This window comes from Chelonoidis abingdonii, chromosome 2 (assembly GCF_003597395.2).
Source record: "Chelonoidis abingdonii isolate Lonesome George chromosome 2, CheloAbing_2.0, whole genome shotgun sequence".
NCBI classification, from domain to species: Eukaryota; Metazoa; Chordata; order Testudines; family Testudinidae; genus Chelonoidis; species Chelonoidis abingdonii.
Window position 1 is genome coordinate 279750841 of NC_133770.1, and position 27409 is coordinate 279778249.

At 42.2% G+C, this 27409-nt stretch overlaps 1 protein-coding gene across 1 annotated transcript; it reads right to left on the minus strand.

The window, feature by feature from the left end:
- Window positions 1-4810: 4810 nt before the first annotated feature.
- On the minus strand, window positions 4811-22713 carry DERL1 (derlin 1). The gene is made up of 8 exons (XM_032803483.2): window positions 22318-22713; window positions 20919-21030; window positions 16159-16223; window positions 14478-14504; window positions 13146-13241; window positions 10623-10675; window positions 9055-9165; window positions 4811-7284 (listed from the first exon to the last, which is right to left on the minus strand). The coding sequence occupies exons 1-8, from the start codon at window positions 22468-22470 to the stop codon at window positions 7146-7148; spliced, it is 756 nt and encodes a 251-aa protein (XP_032659374.1). The 5' UTR covers window positions 22471-22713; the 3' UTR covers window positions 4811-7145.
- Between the last annotated feature and the right edge of the window lie 4696 nt (window positions 22714-27409).

The window sequence follows — 27409 nt, forward strand, 5'->3', positions numbered from 1 at the left end:
CTGTACTGGAAAACATGTCCTAAGCCAGAGAAGGGCAGCTTTAAAATCTGCTCAGGGCTTCACAGACAGAACCCAACTAGAAAAGGTTGCCTGGCAGAGGTGCTGAAGCAGTGCGTCCCTTCCCAGGCCAGCCCCACCCACACTGAGGCTGAGCCAACCTCTGGCAGAACAAGGTTTGCAGGTGGCTTATGACCCAGCTCCAGGGGGAGTTGCTGGCACCTGGGAAACACAACATGGGATACTCTGGCAGAAACCAAAGCCAGCACTACCGAGGGTGCAATCTGTCCCTAGAAACACGCATGGGGAGCAGAAGCAGTGTTTAGATTTGATTTTAGCTTGGACTGAGCTTCAAAGTAAACTAGGATTAGATTTGAGATTCAGCTTTGACTGCACTGTCAGGTCAATAGCTCTTTTTACCTGATTTCAGCAGAAACTATTGGACACCACACAATGTCAGTTGCTCGTACACAATTCTTGCCATCTTGCAGGTGGGTCTCCAGGCTCTCATGAGAATGGCTCTCCTGCAAGATTTCACCCCCAGCTAAACCACTGTTTTTCATGTTAGCACAGCCAGAGCCAACAAAACTGTTATGCTAACGGCTGCTAGAGGATTTGGGAAGGTTCAGGTCCCTTAATACCACACTATCTTTGCTCTATACACTTCATTCCCATCAGACATAAAATTCTAATTGTATCTAACTACATTTTGAAGACTGGGGAAGTTGGGACTAGAAGTCAACATTTAAGAAAGGTTAACAAGGGTATACAAGCTTCTGAGAAGAAATAAAAGGCTGAAACATCATTTGGTTGTTAGCTAATTCAAATCTAGGTCATGGTCTGAAATGAATGAGGAGGCCAACCCCAAAGCAATGCTGATTCTATTTTCTTTTCACAACTGCTGAAGTCAATAACAGCAATAAGTGCAGGCACTGCAGACTGAGTGAACAAAATCAGTTTTGAAAAGCAGAGAATAGTTTGATACAGTTACCAACTTTGGGCCTGTAGTGGGACAACTGCCCCACTCCTGCAGAACAGGGGTTAAAACAGCCCTGGAGAGGCTGCAGCTGGGATAAGCAATGAGAGCAGCTAACCACAGGTGGTCAGCTCAATCAAGGCCCAGCTAGCCCTGAAAAGAGGGCTGGGGGCCAGAAGCTAATTGTGGAGAGAGAAGGGCCTGGCTGCCTGGGAGCAGGAGCAGAGGCAGAGGCAAGGGGAGTTGGGGTGCTCCATCCTGGCAACTCCCCAGGCTCAGGCCTGGTTAAGGTCTAAGGCGGTATTGGGACTGCAGAAGTGCAACCCGGTGATAGATAAAGGCAGCAGGTCCAACCCCCTTGCCAGTGATGAGTGCCCATTACAGAGTGCTGTCTGCCCCAGTGAACAGGGGCTAGATGATGACTGGCAGTAGCCACTGAGGCAAGGTGGGGACAGAAGGTTGGGGGTTCCCCTGGGAGGGGAGACCCAGAGTGTGAGGGGACTGCTGGGAGCAGAACCTTGAGGTGAAGAGCACCAAGGTCCAGGAGAGACATGGGGGCCTGAGGCAGGTGAGACACTGGCCAGCAGAGGGTGCTCTGAGGCTGGAAAAGAACTAATTCCCAGACAACCAGCAGGAGGTGCTGCGCCAGTGAGTAGTGACCTGATACAGTGGAAGGGGGCATCTGCCACCTTATTCCAATTAAAATACAAACAAAATAGATGACACCCCTGTCCCCCCTTTTGGGATTAAGATGGAGAAGAGGACTGACATTTCTTATATTTAGGTATAGAAAGTAAATATAGCTATCTCTAAGGCATTACTGTCCTAGTGAAACATGCACCTTTAAAATCAGTTTATGATCTATCAAAGAACAAAACCATCAGCAATACGCGGTCTCTTCTCAAAACCCAGTCAAAGCTACTCATGAAACATAGTTCTTTGTATTCTTTGAAAACACTGATCCCCTCCTGGTGGTTGGACAAGATTGCTTGTTCCACTGATACTTTATCAATGTAAACCTTTCCTGTTTGAAACTGAGGGGCTTTTATATTTTGAAAGGGGACTTTTTAAAAAAAATGTTTAAACTAATTTTTAAATGGTTTAAACTTCATAACCATATAATTAAGTTACTTGAAATTGAAGGGAAATAGTGTTGCTCTAACACAAGAGCAAATCACCCAGAGCTTTAGTCAACTGAAACTGTGGGTTCTTTGCATCTCTGAAAAATCAGGCCCTAAGTGTCCAGAAGTTAGTTGTTCAAAATTAGAACCTTGCAGTCAGGTTCCCTTGTTACCACTTTGGAAAACCAGGCAAAAATCTTATTAATGAAGAGATGTTGAATAATCAAGCTACTGTGAATATCCTGCCCATTGTGTCTCTACACTACTGTGACTTTACAGTTGTGCTTTTTTTTTTTTCCCTCTAACCCTGTTTAGAGGTGTTCATTCTGCAAAAGATATAGGGATCAGCCACTATTGTACGTTTAGCAAAACTTCCTGAATTAATGAAAAAATCCTCTTAATGCGTCTAAAGTAACAACGGCCAACATGAGTTTCTGTTTTTTCAACCTAGTAAAAAAAGCAAAAAACAAACACACACACACACATTTTCATCTTTTAGACATATTAGTACTTCTGCTTCATATGCAAACAGCTTAATTTTAAAAGAACACTGTAGTTTGAATTGCAAGTTTATGCTAGTATCTACATCTAGACTTGGCAGAATTCAATTGGTTTTTTTTATTATTTCAGTGGATAATAGATGTTAAATAAAAATGGAGGGGAATGATTAATTTAAATTTCCACAGTTGCACAAAAAAAGGATGTTAAGCATTACTGTTACAGCTGTGGGAAATCATGAGGAGGGAAGTCAGTTATTTCAGGACATTAACATTCAGTTGCAAAAAGTTAAAGTTCTATAATCGTTAAACACAAACTGGCAATATCATAGGTCAAAATATACATCTGTATCCTTAAATGGAACAAAAAAGTTCTCAAGTAGCATTTTTCTTACTTTGTCCCTGTACATTTTAATTATCTACAGAAATAATTTTTCATGGGGGCAGCAGGCATGATGAAGGTTAAATTAACATTTACCTATTAAAAACCTAATCCTTCCAAGCCTAGTTACATCTATGACAATGGGAAAAGGTTGATCATCATCATCAGATAAACAAAGCTATTTATTCTGGTATGACAGTAGTGAGTAAAGGGCCTCAACTGAGATTAGGACTCTAATATATTGTGCACTGTATAAATACATAGCAAGGGACAGTCCCTGCCCTACACTATGATTACACAAGACTAAGAGTTGGAGGGAAAAAAAAAAACTGTATTATCTCCATTTTACAGATGAGGCATGGAGGTACAGTGAGATTAAGTTATTTGCTGAAGGTCACACAGGAAGTCTAGAAGCTGGAAATTAATACAGATCTCTGGAGATCTGTTAGGCCAATCTCCTTCATTTTCTTCTCCCCTCATCCCGTAACAAAATGAAGTAACTTCTCAACGGTATTACCATGTAGCAAGCTTCTTGTCAGCCTGCAATGCAGAGGGAGAGCTCAGCTGGAAGGTAAAAATATCACCCACAAGAGCTACAAATTTGCATTACTATAATGATTAGGTAGTAACAATATGAAGCATGACCAGGCCAGTTTCTCAGCAGATGCTTCACAATGAGAATACCATTTATAGATTACACTGTACACAGAGACATAGGCAAAGAGCCTGGAGGATGAGGAGCTTGACTAAAAAGAAGTGACAGAGTAGTGGAAAATTAATATAGTCTAACTAGCAGCATTATGAACAGAGGGGTGGGAGGAGAAAGAACATGAGGGCCACAGAGAAGGGTGTCATTGGACCTGCTCAAAAAATGGGATTACGTTTTTCCCAAAACTTCCATCTTGTTTGTCAAGGTTTTCCCAATCATTTCTAACAGATCAAAACCACCTTATTTAGCAACAGGACATGAGGGCAAAAGACAGCTAGTAAAAAAGATATAGAGCAAAATAATTCTGGAATAAATGACAGCTTGGATGTTAAGGGGGAAAAAGACATCCACCAAATAAGGTACAGGAATGGCTCTTCCACTAACTTGTGCGTCTGTTTCCCCGCTTGCCTGTTTTATAGTAGGAGACTGTGTCTGGCCCAACGAGCACACAATGTGTTTGCACAGCTCCTTGCACAATATGGCTGTGATCTCAACTGAGGCCTTGGTTCTAACTCAATAAATAAGGAACAAGAGGAGTCTGACAGACTAGTCACTCATCAGCGAGAGGGTAGCAGCTGGGGCACAGTTTTAAACAATGAATTCGGACACCCAAAAGAGGATACAGAAGAGACAAGACACTTACCTGGAGAGATGATGTAAGGACATGAAGTAGGCTTGGGAGTTATCAATATAAGGGTCAGAGCTAAATCTACAGGCTTCACTAAAGTCACCCAAGGAGGAGGCTTGAGTGATAAGAGGGGCTTCCAGGGTATGTTCTTGGGGAAATTTCAGGAGGAGGAAGGACTGAGAAGGATAAAAAGAGAACCACAAAATGACAAGCACAAGGAGAAGAGAGGGATGCAGCAGACTGTCAAAGACAGTGGGGACAGATACTATAGAAAACTCTAGACAGGCAGAATGAAGACAAAGAAGAGGACACTAGGCTGCTGGTGACTTTGGTAAGAGCAGTTTCAGTGACGAGGACGAGATCCAGAAAGTGGATCATTCTCATGAGGATTTTGATTAAGGAGGAGAGATGGCACGAAACAGAGTGGTTGTTAGAGGCTCTTGAGAGATCAATCAAAATCTTATGGAAAGATTAAGAGTGATTTAGCAGAAACAGACAACTTCAGAGATTAAAACTTTAATTTAAATTTTGCCAACAAAAATTAGTTACAAAAAGGGAAATTCTCTGTACAAAAGAATGAGTGCCTCCTTATAACAAGAGAATCTGCCATTGTCCGTGTAGATTCAAGAACACACAGGTACAGCTGTAGGTCATCAAATGGGAAATGCAGAGTATTCAAAGTGAATTTAAGATTAGTTCAGGGTTCCAAATTGGCAAGACCAGTCATCTTGGTCTTTGGAAAGTGTTTAAATCAAGAATCTCATGTCAAAAGCTTCTCTTTTTCTTGCAAACACATTTGACTTGTAGAGTCGTGGAAGGCATTATTCATGTAGTGTGCACTCGAAAGTGAAATTCTCCTCTCTGCAGAGGGACAACCCTAACACTTAAGCCCTTTTGCTATCCCTCAGCACAGAGATGAATTTTAACCAGAATACATGTAAATCATAATCTATGTGACAATCACTTAAACTGTCACTGTGCTTAACACTTAGATTCTGCTTCTAAAATGAGACAGTGACATACACATGACTAATTGGAGACCAGCTGCAACATGACTGCTATATGCATGAAGGCTCCTGGACTGTCACAAGTCAGCATTACTAATGGTAATAGGTACAGTAGCATTTACACCAGTGGAGTCTTTCCATTTACCATCATTAAAATATAAATAAGATAAGGCAAGAGCATCTTTAAAACTTGATTACTGAAACTAGAAGGGCTAAGTGAGTTCTGAACCTCTATATACCTGCACAGCCATGAACGCATAACATGATCACTAGTTCCCTGCATTCATCCATGAGCCAGAAGACCACCACAACTATGGTGTGTTAAAAGAAAATGCATCCTTCTGAAGCCAGTCACAGATAAAAGGATCAAATCCAATTTGCTTATTTTCTCCCAGGCTCAGGGTGAGTGGCAGTATTCAGAAACCCACAAGTTTACCGCCAGAAGAAAAACAACAGTAATAATAATATTTAGCACTTTCATGGCGCTTCTCATTTTCACAGCACTATATAAAATTAATTGAGCCTGTGTGATAAGTACCAGTCCCATTTTACAGATGGGGAAAATGGAGATGAGGAGGCTAAGTAACTTGTTCAAGGCCACATGGTGAATCAGTGGAAAGAGCCAGGATTAGAACTACCTGGCTCCTAGCCGCGTACTCAACTCACTAGAACCCACTGCCTCATGATTATATTAGGAGAAGACTGTAGATGAATTTCAATCATCTGCCCACCCCCATCCCACAATAAGAGAAAAACTGAGTAATTGCAAAACGAGGAACTGATTAACAGCTTTATATAACTTCTTGTTTGAGAATGAGAAAGGCCTCAGAAAAACCATCAATTCTATTGCATCTTGTAACCTGGACTAAGTTTATTTCCAGTTCTGATTATTTAATTTCTTAAAGCTTTCAAAGAGAATGCAGTAGTCTCATCTTATTAATACAAACATAAATCTGCAGTCAGTACCCTTCACACGAACACCCAAAATATGTGACATTTTCTACTTGTAAAGTAAGATTTGTTCTATTTAATTTTGCAACTAAAATATGAACCCGGAAGCCAACCTTTTTCAGATTCAGGATAGTAAGCGAGAGCCGTAACCTTGGTTTAAACACACCAAACCGTGTACACTACACCGAGGGTTCTGAGAGATTAAGATATCCATGAATATTGGTAATGGCCATAAGAAATTGAAAAGAAAGCTATCTGTTGTCCTTATCCTTTCCCCTCTCTTGCTGCAGTGCTTAGGGTAGCATCTCTTCATCAGTGTTGCATGGCAAAAGAAAATAAAACTGCTTTCCTGAAATACAGTTTGATAAATGAAAGGAAGCTTCTAAAACTTTTAGTCTTGCTTTACCAATGCACACCAGTTACTGCCATCTAAGAAGTAAAGTTATTGAAGACTAGAATCCAAGCACATATATTGATGAATCAGCCTTTTAGATGTACAGATGAAGACATTACTTTGAGCCATCCTTTGGCCAAAGACTGGATTCTTAACTCTTCACATATCAGAGGAAGAGGAACACAGACAAAACCCATCAGCATCTTCCATCAGAGAGGAGAGAGGTGGAATGGATACACTGTGACAGATGGACAATACTAAGGTGGCTTTTTTAATGGCAGTATTGAACTGAGCACTACTTTCTAACCTGGGGTAAAATCTACATTTTTTTCCCCCCAAGAGTTCTTAATTTTGTCTTGTGCCTGAAAAATTCTTTATGGGTCAACTCCAAAACCACTAGAGAGAACTCAGTTCTTAAGCAAGCTCTGCACCAGGAAGGATTATTCCTATGTGCAGCAACTGTTTGCCAAAAGCAGCAATTTTTCACTGGTCACCTAACCGAAAACCTTGGCCCCAGTTGTGTCTTCCACCACCCTGTTGATCTTCTGCAGCCCTTCGCACACTAGCGGGTGGAACACCAAATCCTGATACCCCTCCTCTCCTGTTTGGCAGCCAGCGGTATCTGAAACACACATGGGGTGGGGGAAGCAGAAGAGTGGAGAAAACGACCAAGAGCTGAATATAGTACAATTGTTCTTTAAAGCATCATAGGCTTGAGTCAAAGCTCATTTTAGTTGCTAAAAATTATAAAAATATGGCTTTATATTTATACAGGAACCAGCACATAATTTGCTTTACAAATATTAAGTCTCACACGCTATAAAATAGGTATTTATAGTCCACCTAAAAAAACCTCATAAGCTTATATGGCCTTATACCGTGACTGAGACAAGAGGTGTACAGAAAATTCTCTTAGACACCTATATGGCCCCCTTTACCACAGTATCTGAGCACCTCCCAATCTTTCAGGGGATTTTTCCTCAACATCCTTGTGAGGTAGGGATTCCTATTTTATAGGTGGGGAATTAAAGGTAGAGAGTCATGATTTGCCTAAGGCAGATCAGGGAATCAAACCCAGGTCTCCCAAATCTCAAGCTGGCACCCTAACCACTAGACCATTCTTCCTCTCTGGCACAAAACTCTTGAATAAATTCAAATGTCCTACAGGTCTAGAGTCAAATTCAGCTCTGGCATAAATGGCTGAATCTGGCCATTGAAATCTGAGCCACAGAAAACTGACAAGTCCTAATTCTACAATACTATTTTTGCAAAAGATCATCATAAAGTTAAAGAACTTTGATGCCAGAAGTCTTATTATCACCATGTCCTATTTGCAGAACGTTTCTACAGTGCACACAATACAAAAAAACAGAATTGGTGCCTCTTTGGAAGTAGTCTGCTGTGCTTTGGTTCATGTCAGAATACTGTACTGTTCCTACTGGTCTGACCCAGTATGACTGTTCTTATGGTTCTTAATATATTGAGAAAAATTAAATGCATATAACTGGAACCAAAAGACAGGGAATTATATAGAAATCAACTACACTGATGGTAGTTTCAGGACAGTTATTACTTGGAAAGACATTTTAAGCAACATTTTGTCTTCTAATCTTTGTGGAAAAATTAGACTTTGCAGGAGGGTCTGAAACAGCAGAGACAGTTGAAGTTTAAGGCTGAGCCTCCCACCATGCTGTTGGACGCTGTACAGTGTTACATGAATGTAATTCAATCCCGTACCTCATTTAACAATTGACAACTCAGGTTTTAAAGAGGGGTCAAGGTAAAGTCATCAGCAAGAGCATGGCAGGAGAAAAGCATGCGCCGCCCAGAATCTGAGGCATTAAGACAAGGGATTCTGGAGCAGTGATCCTGGACTTTTATCTGACTAGCATTTTCAAAGTTAGATCCACTAACAGATTGTTGAATCCCAGAACTACAGTTATTTTACTCATATGCCTGACATATGAAATGCAGTAGTAATACCAATTTGCAGTTTATACCCAACAATACCAAATGTGATCTAGAACTGGGCTCTGTAATGTAGCTACTGTAGGTTTATTTGCCTTTTAGCTAGAGGAATGGTGAAAGAAAATGGATAAAACGTGATTAACAGGACAGAGAAAAACCCAATTAGAAAGTAAAATAAAGACAACTCTATAATCAAGATAGATCAATACTGCCTTTGTACTACTTCCAGGGATGTCTCTTTATTGCCATCACTACACTCACTAAATTTCCTTGGCCTAGAAAAGAACATAAGCCAATCACCGACTGACCGTCTTAGGAAGGTATTTCCCATATGGGCTTTTCAGTCCACAATTATGTACTACCTAGAAGATTATGCCAAAAAAATTACTTGTTTAAAAAAAAAAAAAAAAAAAAAAAAACTTACAGAAACTGAGGTGTGGTTAGGAAATTCCTTCCTCCCAAGTCCATTGGATATTTAAACATTAAGAAGAAGTATAGGTGTCCAACCAGATTTCCTATCAGCTCATTGATGATGCTGCAAGGCAAGGAGATAGATTTCAATTTCAGAACTTGTTGATTTCATGAAACCTTTCAGCTACTTTTTCTGTACCCACTAAAGTTGTCACAGGCATTAAAGCCTCATCTTCCCTTTTACTCCCCACCCCAATAACACATTTTCCAGCTTATTGCGGGCTACCTCTTTGGTCAAATGCACTATTAGCATCAAGACTTCAGCAAGCCATTCCAAAACCCTCCTTCCAGGCCTTCTCCAGCCAGCCGTGAACAACACAATCCCGTTAACACTCACACTGGCAAACAGACTTTATAGCTATCGATGGCTAGAACAGTGGTCCACAGCTCCTGAAAAATTATTGCTATTTCCACTGGACAGCCTGCCCTCTGCTGTATGAAACTTGTGTTAGGCCCCAATTCAGCAGCTGGCCTTGGAGTATTGAGTCCCATTGGACTTGGGAGTATTTTCTTCCATGTGTAGAAACAGCAAGTATCTAGCAAGCAGCAGTTTCCTGAAGTGACGGATGAGTCAAACAAGAGGTAGAACCAGAATCTTACCACAAAAAATCCTGACTCCTTATCCACTTCTCTAATTAGTAGACCACATAACATTATTATTAGTATTACAGGGCCACCAAAAGATTAGGGCACCATTGGACAATCCCTGCCCCAAAGACCTTACAGTCTAAACCAGGTGTTCTCAAAACTGGGGGTTGGGATCCCTCAGGAGGTCACGAGGTTATTACATGGGGGGGGTCGCGAGTGGTCAGCCTCCACCCTAAACCCCACTTTGCCTCCAGCATTTATCGGGGTGTTAAATATATTAAAAAGTGTTTTTAATTTAAAAAGGGGGAGTTTCACTCAGAAGCTTGCTGTGTGAAAGGGGACACCAGTACAAAAGTTTGAGAAACACTGGTCTAAACAGACAAAAGAACAACAAAATAGAAGCAGACTGCAACATACTCAAAGGGATGGTAGGAAAGTGTCACATTAGTTCAGGGAAGGGGGGTAGAGAGAGAAGGGTTGTTGCTGTTTCTCTATTTTTCCCCCTCATCATTAAATGCACTGGGGGGGGAGGGGAGGGGACAGGCTTAGGGGAAAAGGCAACAGGAGAAGAGTTAACAGGAGGAAGGGAGTAGGACGTAACTACTCCATCAGAGGCATTACTTAAGCCTGGGTTTTTAGGAAGAGCAATAGCTGCAAATCCTGATGGCTGAAGTTTTCCTTTCCAAGACTATCTGTACACTGAAGGATTAGGTTAATAAGAGACCGCATTCCTATTTTCCCATGTTTTCGACAAGATTTTGGCGTCACATTTATTTTATGGCTTGATTATTGTATTTTTGTATCAGTTGGCTTGAAGCCCCCTTATTTTGATGTTATTGCTTCCAAACATCCCCTTAGTGGGCATGATGTTCAACTCTAAGTGATCAAAGAAAACATTTATAGCTCATGTAAACAAGCATAATGAATACTTACGATCCTCCAATGATGTAGTTGAATCCCAAAATAACCCACGGTAAATAACAAGCCTACCAAAAAAACAAACAAACAAAACAGAGAAGTCATGAACACCGAAGGAGAGTACAAGGCTGCACAAATTCCTTTGCATCTTCCATCAGTGTAATCACTGCATCTTTTAAACATAGTTACTAGACAAATTCTGGTAATTTAAAATGTGTTGCTTGTTAACTTAAGTCTAAGCATTTTATAATGTTTTACATTTATATAAAAACTAGGGCTGTCAAGTGATTAAAAAAAAGTTAATCGTGCAATTATTCATACTGTTGAATAATGAAAGAATACCATTTATTTAAATATTTTGGCTGTTTTCCACATTTTCAGATATATTGATTTCAATTATAACACAAAGTGTACGGTGCTTACTTTATTTTTTATTACAAATATTTGCACTGTAGAGAAAAGAAATAGTATTTGTCAATTCATCTAATACAAATACTATAGTGCAATCCTTACGAAAGTTGAACTTACAAATGTAGAATTATGTACAAAAAAAAACTGCATACAAAAACAAAACAATGTAAAACTTTAGAGCCTACAAGTCCACTGAGTCCTATTTCTTGTTCAGCCAATCGCTCAGACAAACAAGTTTGTTTACATTTGCAGGAGATAATGCTGCCTGCTTCTTATTCACAGTGTTACCTGAAAGTGAGAACAGTTGCTCGCAAGGCACTGGTGTATCTGGCGTTGCAAGATATTTACATGCCAGATGCACTAAAGATTCATATGTCTCTTCATGCTTCAACCACCACTCCAGAGGATATGCGTCTATACTGATGACATGTTCTGCTCAATAGCGATCCAAAGCAGAGCGGACCGACACATGTTCATTTTCATTATCTGAGTCAGATGCTACAAGTAGAAGGTTGTTTTTCTTTTTTGGTGGTTCAGGTTCTGTAGTTTCCACATTGGAGTGTTGCTCTTTTAAGACTTCTGTAAGCATGCTCTACACCTCATCCCTCTCAGATTTTGGAAGGGACTTCAGATTCTTAAACTTTGGGTCGAGTGCTGTAGCTATCTTTAGAAATCTCACATTAGTACTTTCTTTGAGTTTCGTCAAATTTCTAGCGAAAATGTTCTTAAAATGAAGATGTGCGGAGTCATCATCCAAGACTGCTATAACATGAAATATATGGCAGAATGCGGGTAAAACAGAACAGGGGACATACAATTCTCCACCTAAGAGTTCAATCACAAATGTAATTAACATTTTTTTTTAATGAGCATCATCAGCATGGAAGCATGTCCTCTGGAATGAAGGGGCATACGAATGTTTAGCATATCTGGCATGTAGATACCTTGCAATGCTGGCTATGGAAGTCCCATAGCCTGTTCTCACTTTCTGGTAACATTGTAGATAAGAAAAGGGCAGCATTATCTCCTGTAAATGTAAACAAACTTGTTTGTCTTAGCAATTGGCTAAATGAGAAGTAGGCCTGAATGGACTTGTAGGCTCTAAAGTTTTGCATTGTTTTGTTTTTGAGAGCAGTTATGTAACAATAACAAAAATCTACACTTGTAAGTTGCACTTTCACAATAAAGAGATTGCACTACGGTACCTGTACGAGGTGAACTGAAAAATACTGTTTCTTTGGTTTATCATTTTTACAGTGCAAATATTTGTAATAAATAATATAAAATGAGCACTGTACACTTTGTATTCTGTGTTGTAATAGAAATAAATTATTTGAAAATATAGAAAAACATCCAAAATATTTAATAAATTTCAATTGGTATTCTATTGTTTAACAGTGAGATTAAAACTACAATTTAACTCAAAAAATTAATCACAATTATCAGGTGAGTTAACTGCGATTATATCGACAGCCCTAATAAAAGCTATCAGTGTTTAAACAAATATCTCCTTCATACTCAGTCTTCCACTGCAGGTTTAAGTCTGAAGGGAAGTCCTAATATACAAAATCTGTGGTATCCCAGTCGTTCCCAGAGTAACAGAAAACCATCAGAAAAAAAGAAATAAAAAGCTAAGATGGAACTTCACTGCAGGCTCATACAAAAAGAATCTGGGTTGTAGAAGAGGAAATTATTCAAAATATGAACAGTTTACTGAGCAGTAGTGAAAACTCTGACTGATGAAGGAAATTGTTTATTGCAGAAAGGGGGCTTTTATTCAAGCTATTGCTGGCCAGAAAGTATTTTTATTTTGGTGTCAGTTTTTCAAACAAGTTGATTTCTATTTTGGGGGCACCTATAGTAGTTTTATACTGCAACAGCTAACGCTATATGAGACACAGTGGGGACTGAACTCTCCCCCTAGAAGAGGGTCAGGAGGTCTAGGAAGGCAGGAAAACCTCTCTCTGGAGAGAGGATCTACTGTTTGTTGACAGCTTGTGGCTGACCCAGAAGTGACTGACTCCAGAAGGAACTTCATCTAGCCCCTGCCAATGGTAGCATGAAACTCTTTTAGACTTTGGGGGGAAATCTCCGAAGAGAACTGTGCCAACAACCTGTATGCTGTACCTTAAATCTTGTCCCAAACCAAAATGATACAATCATGTCTCTGTTCAGCTGGGCCCAGACATAAAGCACTGACATGATCAGGGGAATCATCAGCAACTGCAATACAAAGAAACAAAGCAAAAATTATTCCAACCATCTAAAACCTCTGAGGAACACAAACAGAGGGCTATACTTTGTTAGCATGATATATCAGCGCAGATCCTCTAACAACAACACTGCAGGCCTTTTCGGCATATAAAGGCCCATGACGTAACAAGTTCACAAGGGTAGTGGTGAGCAACTGAACCAACGAGTCATTCTGTTTTACAGTGGAAAACTGGTCTCACTCCTTGCTGGGGCTGTAACCTCATTGGTAATGTACTTCAACTTATGTGTCTGCCAGAAATATTACAGACTTCCCATTTCTTAGAAGACTTTAAAAAGCTGATGTACATTTGTTTCAGACTTTAGATGCACAATCATGATTTATCTCTGGGGATAGCGGGGTGATATGTCTCAGGAATTATCAGCAAGGTTTTATGCAAGCCACTAGAAATGCCATAGCAGGGGAGGAAGTGAGGAAGGAAAGGTGAGGTCATCGAGAGGCGTCGCCGCCGAAACACCACAGAAATTCGGTGGCATTCCGGCGGATGCTCCACCGCCGGCCAGGACGCGGACACATTTAGATGCACCGCGCTGGGGACCCCTGCTTTAAGCCAACTGACCTGATCCATGACTCTCTTATTAAGAACTATTTTAATCATTCCTGCGATATTCTCCCACTTTACATTTCTGAAATGAACCCTGAGTGGTCTCTGTCATAGAAACATGCACCACTTCATATACCCTTACATTTTGCTTTTTAGATGATTAGAGCATTTGTAATGTGAATTCACCTAAAATGGGATTCCTTCTGAGGAGTCTCACTAGTGAACTCTAACCCAAAAACTGTTTTTCAGCTCAAAGGGTAAAACAGTAAATGGCCGTAACATTAATCCATCAGCAGGGGAAATAAAGTCCATGGATGAAATCCTGGCTCTTTTGAGGTCAATGGCAAAACTCCCATTGACTTCAAGAGAGCCAGAGTTTCACCCCTTTATGTCTTAGTTGTGCAACTGAGTTCCACAACGCACCCATGCCTGCTGTGCCTCAATGAGTTAATTATCTCTAGTTTACAGCAAAAAGATTAACAGCATTTATTGCTCTTCTAAGATTGCTCCAGCAAGAGAAGTCAGTGGTTTTCCAAAATACTGATGTGTAACTTACATACACTTAAGTCACATTAAAAAAATACTCTGCCTAGAAATGAATGTAATATTATAAAGCTTCCTTGGAAAATTGTATCATGCTTACCTGCATGTCCATCACCAAGCCGGTTATCTTTCATTAGACTATTAAGGAAAATACAATAAAAATAAGTGATAGACCAAGGTGACTTTTAAACTGATTTAGCTTTTAATTTTACTTTTAAAAGTAAACTTAGCGCTCCTGAAAAGTGAAAGATCGACAGCCCTGGCAAAAGAACTCCTCTAAGCATCCACAGAACAGATTCATTCCAAGTTTTCTCACATTGCCCTGCCAATGGGACTCAATTATGACATGAAGTGATCCCACCTAGACCTGAGAGACCACGCTCACTTTTCATGGCCATTCAATCCTTTGTTTTGTGCTGAGATTAAGCCAGCTGGAGCTGGCCGTCCTTTTCAAAAAGCATGTTTAAAAGGACCAAAACTTTGTCATACACTTGTCCTTCAGTTTGGTTAAAAAGTTATCAAGAAAAAATGCAGTGTGTCTACCTCTGGCTGGGCAGCGCGGCGGCCAGACATACTGCTCTGCCGGGGGGTTGGATAAGGGGCTGGGAGTCCCGGGGGGCCGTCGAGGACAGGGGGTGATTGGATGGGGCAGAGGTTCTGGGAAGCGGTCATGGGATGGAGGGTGGGATTGGATAAGCGTGGGAGTCCCAGGGGGGGCCTGTCAGGGGTTGGGGGTGTGGATAGGGGTCAGGGGAGAGGGTGGATGGATAGGCGTGGTGTCCCAGGGGCCCTTCAAGGGGCAAGGGTGTGGATAGGGGCCAGAGCAGTCAGGGGACTGGGAGCAGAGGGGGTTGGATAAGGCGTGGGGTCCTGGGAGAGGGTGGTTAGGGTACAAGGAGCAGGGGGGGTTGGATAAGTTAGAGGTTCTGAGGGGGGCAGTAAGTGGGAGGGGTCGGATAGGTGGCGGGGGCCAGGCTGTTTGCTGAGGCAGAGCTTTCCCTACCCGGCCCTCCATACAGTTTTGCAACCTCACTGTAGCCCTCGGGCCAAAACGTTTGCCTGCCCCTGTTCTATAGTCAGAATTCAGCTAACAGTTTTGTTGGTAGTGTAGCAGAATCCAGCTCATCTTCCAGTTGCTCTGTTGGCTCTGTGGGGCTAATAGCAGTAAAGATTCTCTCTATACACTGATGTCAGCAGATATAAGAAAAACAGGGAGCACGTCCATTGATTAAGAAGGTCGCATTTCTACATAGTAAGTCTCCTGACCATAACCAGAATTTGTGATAAAGTCACATCTTCTGTTCTTTCTCTGGGTACAGTGCTGTCATAAGTGACCACACAAGGATAAAGGATTGCAGGAAGAGAGACTAACAGGAAAGGAGATTAATTCAATTTTAGAAGAACAACGTGGGGTAGAGTGAAGAAGTAGTGCCAGGGAGGCCATTAAAATATACCAGTGCAATTGCTAAAGCAGCAGAGAGGCACGCTATCAGTGAACTCTGGGAAAGCCTGTACTGCTCTGATGTTCGTGTGTAAACAAAACCACAGTCTCCAAAGTTGTCAGACAAACCGGAACTTTGACCTAGCAAAATTATAGTGTTTTCCCTCAAAACGAATCCCATTGGCTTGCCCTGAAGGGTAGGAGCCATCTTTTAATGTCTATGGAAAACTATTATATTTAAGTGCTTTTAGCTAATAAAAACTTGTTTATGAAACTGCCTTATATTAGGCATAAACACAAGAAGCAAAATGTGCCAAGAACTTGATGAACAGAAGGATACAACGATGCAAATCCAGTTAAACAGAAGCATGAACATATAATCCGCTGGCCTTCCATCAAAAGCACCTATAAACAAATAAAGCAGTTAGCAAAACAGTTTTTTGGGATTTTTTTAGTAACTGCAGATATACCTATATCCTAGAACTGGAAGGGACCTTGAAAGGTCATTGAGTCCAGCCCCCTGCCTTCACTAGCAGGACCAAATACTGATTTTAACCTCAGATTGCTAAGTGACCCCCCTCAAGGATTGAACTCTCAACCCTGGGTTTAGCAGGCCAATGCTCAAACCACTGAGCTATCCCTCCCCCAGATTGTCAAGATTTCAGATCACACTATATTCCCAAGAACTACCTCAGTTCTTGATCAGTGGAAACACATGGTGCCAAATGCAATCCTCTTGTGTTTGAGTGTATCAGAATTGCAACATTTGAGAAAGTGGCATTTTCAACATGTGATCATTTAAAAGAATCTGATCATTTTGTGAGCAAATCCCCAAATACTCCAAATTACTTTTAAAAACCCATTATTATTCCTTTTTTACTTGTTTGTACACAAATTGTAAGTTTACACTCTGCCTTTCTAAAAAAGTAAAACCTTCCTCCTCCTTCCCTAAATTGAAAGCTGACTGAGCTGGTACAGCTGGATGGTGCTATCTTGCCTTGATGTTTCAAAGAACAGGCACAGAGGATGAGGGGAGACTGCATCAGTTACAGAATTGTGTCAGGGTTCGTTTGGTTTTTTGACACCACAGACTGTAAAAAAGCCAGTTATTTTTTACTGCAAATGAGCTTCCCTGCTCCATTCCCCGACATACAAGCTTCCTTCTGGGAGCGTTGGTAGGAAGGGACACAAACAGAGATAGGATTCGATGCTGGGGCATAAATGGATATGACAGCACACAGTATGTACCAAAGGACATAATATGGCAAGTGAACATGCAAGTTTTCTGCCCTACTTTCCTTTGGCTTTCTTGCTTTCAAGAAGCTTAAAAATTAGAGCCTGGCAGTTATCTAAACCATAGGGCTTTTGTGTTGTTTTTAAGTAAATTAAGCCAAACAACAACAAAAAAACCTTAAAGAAACCATAAAACAGTGTCCTATGATATAAAATCAAACAAATTTACACACTGAAAGACTTAAGACACTCAGGATAGGTCTATACTACCCGCCGGATCGGCAGGTAGCGTTCGATCCATCGGGGATCGATTTATCGCATGTCATCTACATGCAATGAATCAATCCCCAAATCGACGCCTGTACTCCACCTAGGCAGGAGGAGTAAGCAGAGACTGCTGCGGCTCCCCCGTCGACGACTCACCGCCGTGAGGATAGCCAGGTAAGTTGAAGTAAGATACTTTGACTTCAGCTACGCAAATAGCATAGCTGAAGTTGTTATATCTTAGTTTGAACCCCCCCTGCTAGTGTAGCCCAGGCCTCAGAGTATTGCATAAATGATGTGCACATCTAGACAATTTCTAAAAAAGCCAATACCCTTCAGTGCGATATGTACTTAACCACTAAGTGGAATTTTGACTCTACAAATCTTAACAGGTGTTTACTCAGTTTTTCATAACAAATCAATTACTGGCAGGGAGAGGTTAATTAAGAAGTGCACATGAATAGCTGTCTATGTACAAACATAAAGTTATGGTTCTACTCAGACTATAAAAACTGTAACTTCTTCAGCAATCTCCTCCCTGTGTCTATCTAATCATTTTAGTCACTAAAGTGAGAAGGTGAGGTGTTTGGTATTTTTAAGACTGCTGTTAGCCCTGCAAAGCCAACATAGGTGAATGAGAGTGAACTGGAGTCTATTTCTTTTTGTGAATTTGAGTTGTTGATCAAGTTCCAGTTTCTAACATGTCCAAAGCTTTTGAGGAGAGTGAGGCTCCGCACATGTCACACAGTATAATTTGACTAGCAGACCCTTTGTTATTAGTGATGATGAATAAAAGGGAAACCATCCTGACCTTTAGATCCCAGGCTGAGTTTGCAGATCTGGCAGTCAAAAAGCAAAACTGGATGGCTAGTTTTTTTACTTGTAAAGATGGGCCTTTTTTAGGTGCCAGTCCTGCACTGGGATATGCTACCATGGACCCTGGCATTTGTAAAAGTCCCATTGACTTTTTGAAACTTCACATACATGTCGATCTATATTATCAGATCCCAGGATAGGATCAAAACACAGGTGAGGATCTCATTGAGTCACACACACAGAACACCACAATGATTCTAAAAAACAAAACAAAAAAACAGAACACTTGATTTGTTAAACTTCAGTATACATGCACGGCCCATGAAAACTGAAGTACAAAATACAGAGTTCTGTTTATAAACCTTTGAATTCCAATAGTACCTAGAAATTTCCTACAACTATGTTACGTTTTCAAAATAAGAAAAGTATACAGTGGTTGTTAGAAAGAGTAGCTATTAACATCTGAGGCAGTTCAACCTACTTAAAATGGGACACCATCAACTTTAAAGCTAATCATCTTTTAAAAGTTAGTTAAAAGTTTCACGCCCTTTCTCTGAGCCTTTTTTCTTATATCATATTTTTATTTTATTATATACATTTTTCTCCCTACTGTTGTTGTAGGAGAGATCCATTCAAACAAAAGGGGACAGTGACTGATGATGCCAGGGAAACTGATCACGACAAAATGAACAGACTGGAAACAAACACAAAAAAAACCCATAATGATACTTTTTCCTCTAACCTTTTTTACTTGTAGTAATCTCGGGGTTTACTTGTAAGAATAAGACACCAAAGACACAACCCACCACCTCATTTATATATTGTTGTTTTAAATGCTTGAGAAAAATTAGCTCCAGATTTCCTGATTTCTGTACCAGACAAAGTGACATATGTACCACTAAGGTCTGAAAGAACCATCTCATTACAGCCCCTTATTTTAGTTCCTTTTTCATTCTTGGTAGTGGTGATGAAAGTCACTCTGATATCAGAATCTTGGTTTCCACAGGAATTTAAGGAGGTAATTGTTGTTAACCAGTAACACAGGGATACAATGTACTTTCCTGCCTCTTCTAGAGTTTTGCACAGTTTTTTAAAAAAAATAATTTAGCATGAACTTTGAAATTCATCTTTAACATGAGTGAATGCCCAAAGCCATGCACAGCCCTTCAGATGTAGGCTATGAATTCTTAACAAAGAGATGGCTAAGGGTGACTTGCTTAGTCTACAAGCACCTACACAGGGAACAAATATTTAACAATAGGCTCTTCAGTCAAGCAAAGGAAAGTGTAACAGTCCAATGACTGGAAGCTGAAAGTAGCCAGAGTTGGACTGGAAATAAGGCATAATTTTTTAACGGTGAGAGTAATTAACCACTGGAACAATTTACCAAGTGTTTTGCTGAATTCTCCATCATTGATAATTTTGAAATGAAGGTCGGCTGTTTTTCTAAGAGAGATGCTCTAGAAAATATTTTGGGGAAGTTCCATGGCCTGTGTTACACAGCAGGTCAGACTAGATAATCACAGTGGTCCCTTCTGGTCTTGGAATCTATAAATTTATAAACTAGCCCCAAGGGCTATTTACTTCCCTGAATCTCACTGATAATGAGAGTTGTGCTCGCTGAGTGATAGCAGCACGGGTTTACGTTATAAACAACCTGAAAATGTTTCACTGAAAGTTCCAATAGCACCCAAACAAGTTTTTTAAAAGGGGGTAGAGGAGTTGGTGGAAGGGTACTGAACCAGTCAACTTTTTTGTACTTCTACAAAAATCACTGCTAAGTTACATTTGTGGAACATTCATATTGCATCTTATCATGGTAGTACTAACCTGTCTTCCTACAAGTGGGATGTAGCTTATTACTAAAAATGTAAAATTTCATTTGACATTCGGTACTATAAGTGCAATATAAAATATCTAGATTTCCCAATGAGACCTTATTGTTCATGGATGAGCTACACGAGCACATACAACCAAGAACTGCAATATGTGTATTTTATACAATGTTATCATAGATATTTTAAATATTTTGCTTTTGGGTTTTTTTTTTGTTTTGTTTTTTGAAACAAATACATAAGCATGTCTTTCTTTGATTTATTTAGTTCAGCCTAGTACGAAGCCAAGCATTTTATTTTTTTACTCTTTAAGATGCTTGCATACAACCACTTGGCAAAGAAGATGTTTACTATACACACCTCCTGCATACCAATGCTACTGCTTTGCTCTGATGCTCTAAAATCTGATCATTTCCAATTATTTTATAAGCACTAAGACTCACAACACACCACTCTTTACAAATGGGGAAACTGAAACAGACAAAGAGGTTAAGTGACTTGCCCAGCATGGACTATCTCCCTCAGTAGTTTGGACTATGTCTTCTGGTTCCTTTATGTTAAGTGACCCTGTAACCATGCAAAAAAGTGGTAGAGTCCCCTTCTATTGCCCCAAATTCAACAATTAAAAGTCCTAATCCTTACTCATATGACTGGTCCCACAGAATGGCTGCAGGACTGAGTCTTAAGTGACTAGAAACCCAAAAGTCACTTCTAGAAAACAGAGGGAAGTGTGGTGAATTGATTTTTTCAAAAATTCAATTTTCTATTGTTTAAGTGAACATAAAGTCATGCACATGGCTACCTTTCTCTTTCAGAGCTCTCCCTGAGTCAGAGTCACTGATCATTCCCACAAGCTATTCTGAATGGAATTGTATATCTGTAAAGATGTTAAATCTCTTTGCTAACTCATGTTAAATCCTACAGCATGCACATACTGCAATTATTAACATACCTGTTTCTAGTCGTGATGAATACTGATACAAAAAATATAAGTTCACCAAATAGAGAAATCCAGTTCCTGGGCCCACTGGGAAGTAGAATGTTGCAGTTAATGGCCTCCAGATCTGTCCAGACCAAAAAAGTGAGTGCAGTTATATAAATTAAAAATTAACGAATAATCATAATGTTCCATTTTTAGATTAACGAGCAAATTTAAGAGTCCTGTGTACCAAATTTTTTATTCAGTGATATCACTTCAAAAGCCCTTGTATCTTATGTCTTACCTCTTATGAGCCATTAAGCTACTAAAGTTTTATAAGTAGTTTTCAGATACAGCACAGTTGGCTTCCAAAAGGGATCCAGAGAAAAAGACAAGTCCTCACAACTGTTCAACACAATTTTAAAGGCATCCAGCCAGAATCCTTTCTACTTAGGCCAATGCAAGGCAACACTGAGCAAGAAACTCATACAATAACCTTCTGAGTGTAATTTCATTCAGCTAATATTGCACACTATTTTTAGCTTTATGAAAGTCCCTGTCTAGCAACATCATAAACACTCTTTAACCAGGCAGCAAACAGTAGTCAGCACAGAAATAATCTTGCCGCTTCTGAGTTGATGTGAGACACTCCAGTCTGCAACATTTCGGAATGATGTGTTCAGATCCCAGATTCTGTAAATCAGCAGGGACTATTAGCATTAGAGATACAGCACTCTTACTTCACAGTAACCACTTTGGGGCTGATACTTGGAATAAGGACAAGCTGCAGAGGGAATTGTGTTCAGCCCTTCTCTGTTAGACACACCATGAACATGGTGATATAGGATCCACATCCTTCAAGGCTCTTTCTCCTCCTTCCCCGGTTTTTCGGGGGAAGGGAGAGGACAATTCCTATCATGTATACGTACACAATGAGCACTGAAGCAATTGTTTCCTAATACAAGAGATCATCCAATGTGGGACCTAAGCAGCCAGAACACTGACCCCAACAACCTGGGCCCCGTCATCTAGAAGTGGAGGTGCAGCCCACCACTGGGGCCAACCCAAGTGCCAGTGGCCACTGCTTGGCGTTCCACACCCTCCCAAAGATGAGATTCCCCAAGCAGATGTCCTGGGTACCAGGGCAGGGCACCTGGACCTAGTGCCCTGTTACCAGAGAATGGAGACTTAGGGAGCGGGGCTGCGATTCAAACCCGTGTCTGCCGCTCCTAGCACCACAAGGGGCCTTCAAGCGTGAAAAGACTACACGTCCCAGCAGGCACAGCATCAACCTACTGCGCCTCCCAACATGCAAAGCACTCCCCAGAGTGACTCGCCTACAATTCCCGGCAAGCGGAGCTCAGCCCCGTGCCGAGCTACCTTACAGCTCCGGCGGCGCGCTGCATGCTGGGACTTGGAGTCCACGCCCTACCTGGAAGCGGTTGATGAAGGCATCGGGCCATAGGAAGAGATAGACGGGGCTGATGAGGCCTAGCTTGCCGATCAGCGGCACCGCGATGGAGCTGGCGAACCAGTAGCGGGTGATCAGAGGGATGCTCCGGAACCAGTCCCCCAGATCCGACATCTCTCCGAGCTCAGCCGCCGCCGGAACCTCGCGACACACCGGCCACCGAGCTACCACGAGATCAGGGAATCCAGATCGCGCCTGGGCCGGCCGGCCTCCGCCTCCCACTGGAGCTGCCGCAGCCGCCGAGCAACAGGACGTGTGGTCCAGGCGCCGCCGAATCGACTCGTAGCCAGACGTGGCTCGTGCGAATTCGGCCAACAACAGTTACTTCCGGTTCCCGTTCCCACCCCTCGTCGTCCCAGCTGTCACTGCATTGGATGCGCCGGAAGTCCCGCCTCCTAAGGGGCCGGTACAACTCCCCCCAATGTGCGCTACTTTATTTGCCTTCTTCCTGCCGCGGGCAGCAGGATCACGTGACATCGAGCCGCGTCATTTGTCCCTCCCTTCCCCTCCCCCTGTGTATAGAGTAGCTTATTGCTGATGTATTGCTCAGCAAGCGTAGTTCCGCTATCCCCAGTGACTCAAATGCTTACTTGTTTGCATCACACTAGAAGCAGACCTGGAAGAATATGGGTGGGGGACCAAATGTCCAGATTTTATAGAGACAGTCCCAATTTTGGGTCTTTTTCTTATATAGATTCCTATTACCCCCTGCCCCCATCCCGATTTTTGACACTTGCTGTCTGGTCACCCTAAATATGGACTAGATCAGAGAGTGCAGCAAAGAGTCCTGTGACACCCTATAGACTAACACATATGGGAGCATGAGCTTTTGTAGGTGAACACCCAGTTTGTTGGATGCACCGGCTGCATGGATCGGAGAGACATTCCATATATGGGGTTCAACATAGATTTTTTTTGTCATTGACAATAGTGGGAACAAGACAGTACCGGGTTTACAATAGCACTGGGCCCAAGCTCCAAAGGGGTCCTGGCCCGGCCCGCTCTTGGGGCAGGGGGTGAGGCAGGATGGGGGGCTGGGAGCACGCCATACCCAGAATCCATGCCCCCAACACTGACTCCTGCACCCCCACATACATACTCAGCCCCTCTGTGCCCTGACTCCTGAACCTCCCTCATTCACACTTGCACCCCTCACACCAAACAGTAGCTGCCCCAGGTAAGCACTCCACACCCCAATCTTCTGCCCCAACCCCAAGCCCCCTTGCTCGCCCTAACTCCTGGCCAGACACTGCACCCCAATCTCCAGCCTGCTCTTGCATTCTAACTTCCTCCCAGACCCTTCATCCCCAGCCCTGAGCCCCCTCCTGCACGCTAAGGCCTGGCCAGACTCTGCACCTCAGTGTTTAAAAAAAAAATTATAAAGCGCTCTAATCCAAAGCACTTTACAATAGTTAGGTAACGGTACAAACAATATTTGGAAAAATCATTAAGTGGTCCACCAAGACCCTCAACGATTTTCAAGTGGTCTGTGGAAAAATAAGTTCCACTACAAAAACAATCAAGGTACCTCACCTTATTTTCATGTACTTGCTATTATTTATAGGAGGAGAATGAAGAAAAAAAGAATGAAAAACAGGGGGTGGAGAGAGGAAATAAGAGAGAATGTTCTTTTTCTTGGCTGAGTCCCAAGCAGGGGCCCCAAAAATGAAGCTGAGCACAGGGCCCCACTAACTCTAAATCCGCCACCAGTGCCGCCCAGAGGATTCAGGGGGGCTGGGGCAAAGGCGCCAACCACTGCGGCGTTTGTACTCACCTGGTGGCACTTCGGGTTTTCGGCGGCACTTCAGCGGCGGGTCCTTCACTCGCTCCGGGCCCCTGTCCATCCAGCCCAGTGCAAGGGCACTGTACACAAATCAGCAGTTGCCAGATACACACTGGCCCACCCAGCCCTGTGCTGCCAGCGGGCCTTTTCCCCTCAGGGATGGGCCCATGACGTGCCACATAGTCTCCAACTTCCTATGTCCAGTGTCCCCTCCAACTGGTATGCCCAGCAGCCCCCCCGCACAGACCCTCCACAACAAATGCAGAGTGGCCTGCACACCACCACCCGTGCCCAGCACCCTCCCACAAACCCGCATCACTACTGCCCACTGCACTTCCCCACAGCCCACCACCACAACTACACAGACCTCTTTGACCGACCCCCAAAAGACTCCCCAATGGCCAGTAACCCTCTGACACACCTCCAGAGATGCACTCCCTCACACCCTGCACCCTGGTCACACTCACCGGCCCTGCTGGAAGGTGATGGTGTTTGCCAGGCTGAGCCAGCAGCGCGGCTGGGGTTGGTCCAGTGACAGGGCAGGGAATCACTCCGTCCTCTTGGGAGTGGTGCAATTAGCCAGGCCAGAGTCTCCCCTCGTCCTGGCCAGACTCCCTCAGGACCCACTTGCCTGGAGATAGGGTGACTATACGTCCTCGTTTGGCCAGGACAGTTCCCTTTTTAAGCTCTGTCCCAGCCATCCTGACTTTTTTCCCCATCTAATCACTGCGCACATATGGTATACCCTCACTACTCTGAGCTGATTTCCAACTTTTATGCTCAGTACAGGAAAACAAAAATTGAGAGGTAAGCTGTGCAGGAGTGTAACGATGCTGGTTCTGGCAGGACCCAACTGAGAGTGCCAATGCAGGACAAATTGCTCAAACCAGGGCAGTTACAGCCCAAGGCTGTTTTTTTTTCACCTCTAAGGCAAACCAAACCAGCCAGACAGGGAGGACTTTGGTTTTACCCCACTGGCTAACCACAAGTCACACAAGCAATTCCCTTATACACTCCAGTTTCCCAGTATCACCACCAGTGCCACTCGTTATAGGGACAAATGGTTATGAAAACCAATACACCAGTAAAAGAAAAAAAGTTCTCTTGATCCCAAAGGACCAAGTCCCAGATCCAGGTCAATATACAAATCAGATCTTACCCACAAATCACACTGTTGCCAGTTCTTTAGAATCTAAAATCTAAAGGTTTATTCATAAAAGGAAAAACATATATATGAGAGCTAGAGTTGGTTAAATGGAATCAATTACAGACAGTAATGGCAAAGTTCTTTGTTCAGGCTAGTAGCAGTGATAGAATAAACCGCAGGTTCAAATCAAGTCTCTGGAGTACATCCTCTGCTGGGATGGATCATCAGTCCTTTGTGTAGAGCTTCCATTTGTAGCAAAGTCCATCCAAAGGTATGGAGCAGGACTGAAGACCAAATGAAGGAGCTGCAGCAACTTTTTATATTCTCTTGCCAGGTGGTTTTTCTTTCTTTGTTCCAAAGACAAGAATTCCATCGCATGGCATGGAAAAACCTCAGAATTCTGTCCATAGGCAGGTTCATGCATATCTTGCTGAGTCACAAGGCATGTCTGCCTTCTCACGAGTCAGTTGTATATCTGATGGTCCTTAATGGGCCATCAAGCCGGCTAGGCAGAGCTGACACCAACTTGTTTGAGATGTCACCCAGAAGGAGAGCACAAGTTTGAAATACAAACAGTACAGAGCCAATATTCATAACTTCAACTACCAAAATAATACACACATACAGAAAGCATAACCATAACCAGCCAACCATAACCTTTTCTTAGACACCTCATTTGACCCCCTTTACACAAGATTTGGTGCGACCACATCAGGGACCTTGGTTGCAACCATGTTCTATACAGTCCCAGTTCAAGTCAATAACGTGACAAGGAGTCATCTCCTTTCCAACAAGAGAAGGCCCCGAGACATCAGACAAGCCACTGTGGATCATCTGTGGACAAAAGACTTGGTTGATTGCTTCCCGTCACACACCCACGAGGAGGTGGAGACCTGCACAAACACTTGCCCCATCAGTTTGAGCTCTGGGCGGGGGGGAATAAAAATCCTTGTTGAGAAGAAACTGTTGTCCCTGTGCTGCTTGGACTTCAGGGAGATGGCATGCCTTCTAAGCATAAGCAATGGATCCTGGCTGTTTGGCTAGGATAGCCCAAGGGACATTCAGAGCTTGCGTGTTACAGCAGCTTCTACTACTTTTTGAAACCTCAGACTGTAACTCCTTTGTATGTGTATGTTTACCTGCTTTAACCTGGTAGATTGTAATTCCATTCACTTCAATTGAAGTTGTGTGCACAGCACCTCTAAAAGTTATGCCCTAGGAGTCTAAGCATGGGTATCCAAAACCAGTGGTCACTCTTGAAATTGTGGGCTGTTGAAAATGTGCCTTCTTCCTCATCTGTAAAGTGGAAATATTAATAATACATACTCAGAGGGATTCTGTGGATGTTTCTAAAGAACAAGGAGATCAGTAAATCTCAATGGAAAAGGTAAAGGAATAATATTTTGATGCCTGGATATTACTGTGATAGGCACATTAAAGATGTATGAAATTGATTAGAAATAACTTTTTCCATTTCCTTTTGTAACATGATATAGTTAAATTAGCCACACTGTGACTAATATCCACCATGTTGCATGTATATCCCAAGGCCCCAGTCTGGCAAAAAAACATCTATTTTAGGGGTTTACTTATCATTTATTTTAATCTCCCTAAATTTTGTTTCCATATTGTAATAGGGGGATTACATCTGACAAGTCACAGTACAGAAATAGTATGTTGCTGCCAGCCAACATATTGTCTTTCTTGGTGATTACAAAGAACCAGTGGAGAAATCCCTAAATCACAGTGAAGCAAGCTCTTTTTAAAAAGAGAGCACCCAGGCCCAAATCTCATCAGCTTTACCCAATCCCTTGAGTCCAACTTCATTAAAAAATGAAGGCGATAATAGGCAAGAGGCAGAAGATGAGATTCAGGCTCTTTTTATTATTTTTTTATTATTATTATTATTATTAGTTTTATTATTTAGCATGCTTGGAGGCCTGTATTCAAACAGTTATTGTTTATGGAGAGTAAAGAAGACCTGGGCAGGACTCTCCGCTGGGGAAAGCTATTCCCTTGGCCGCCTTCCTCAGCCGCCTGACCTGCTCACGCCCCTCTCATACCTTCCCTCTTGCCCCGCCCACTCAGCTCAGGCCGGAGCCGCTGGCCTTTTTGTCTGTCAA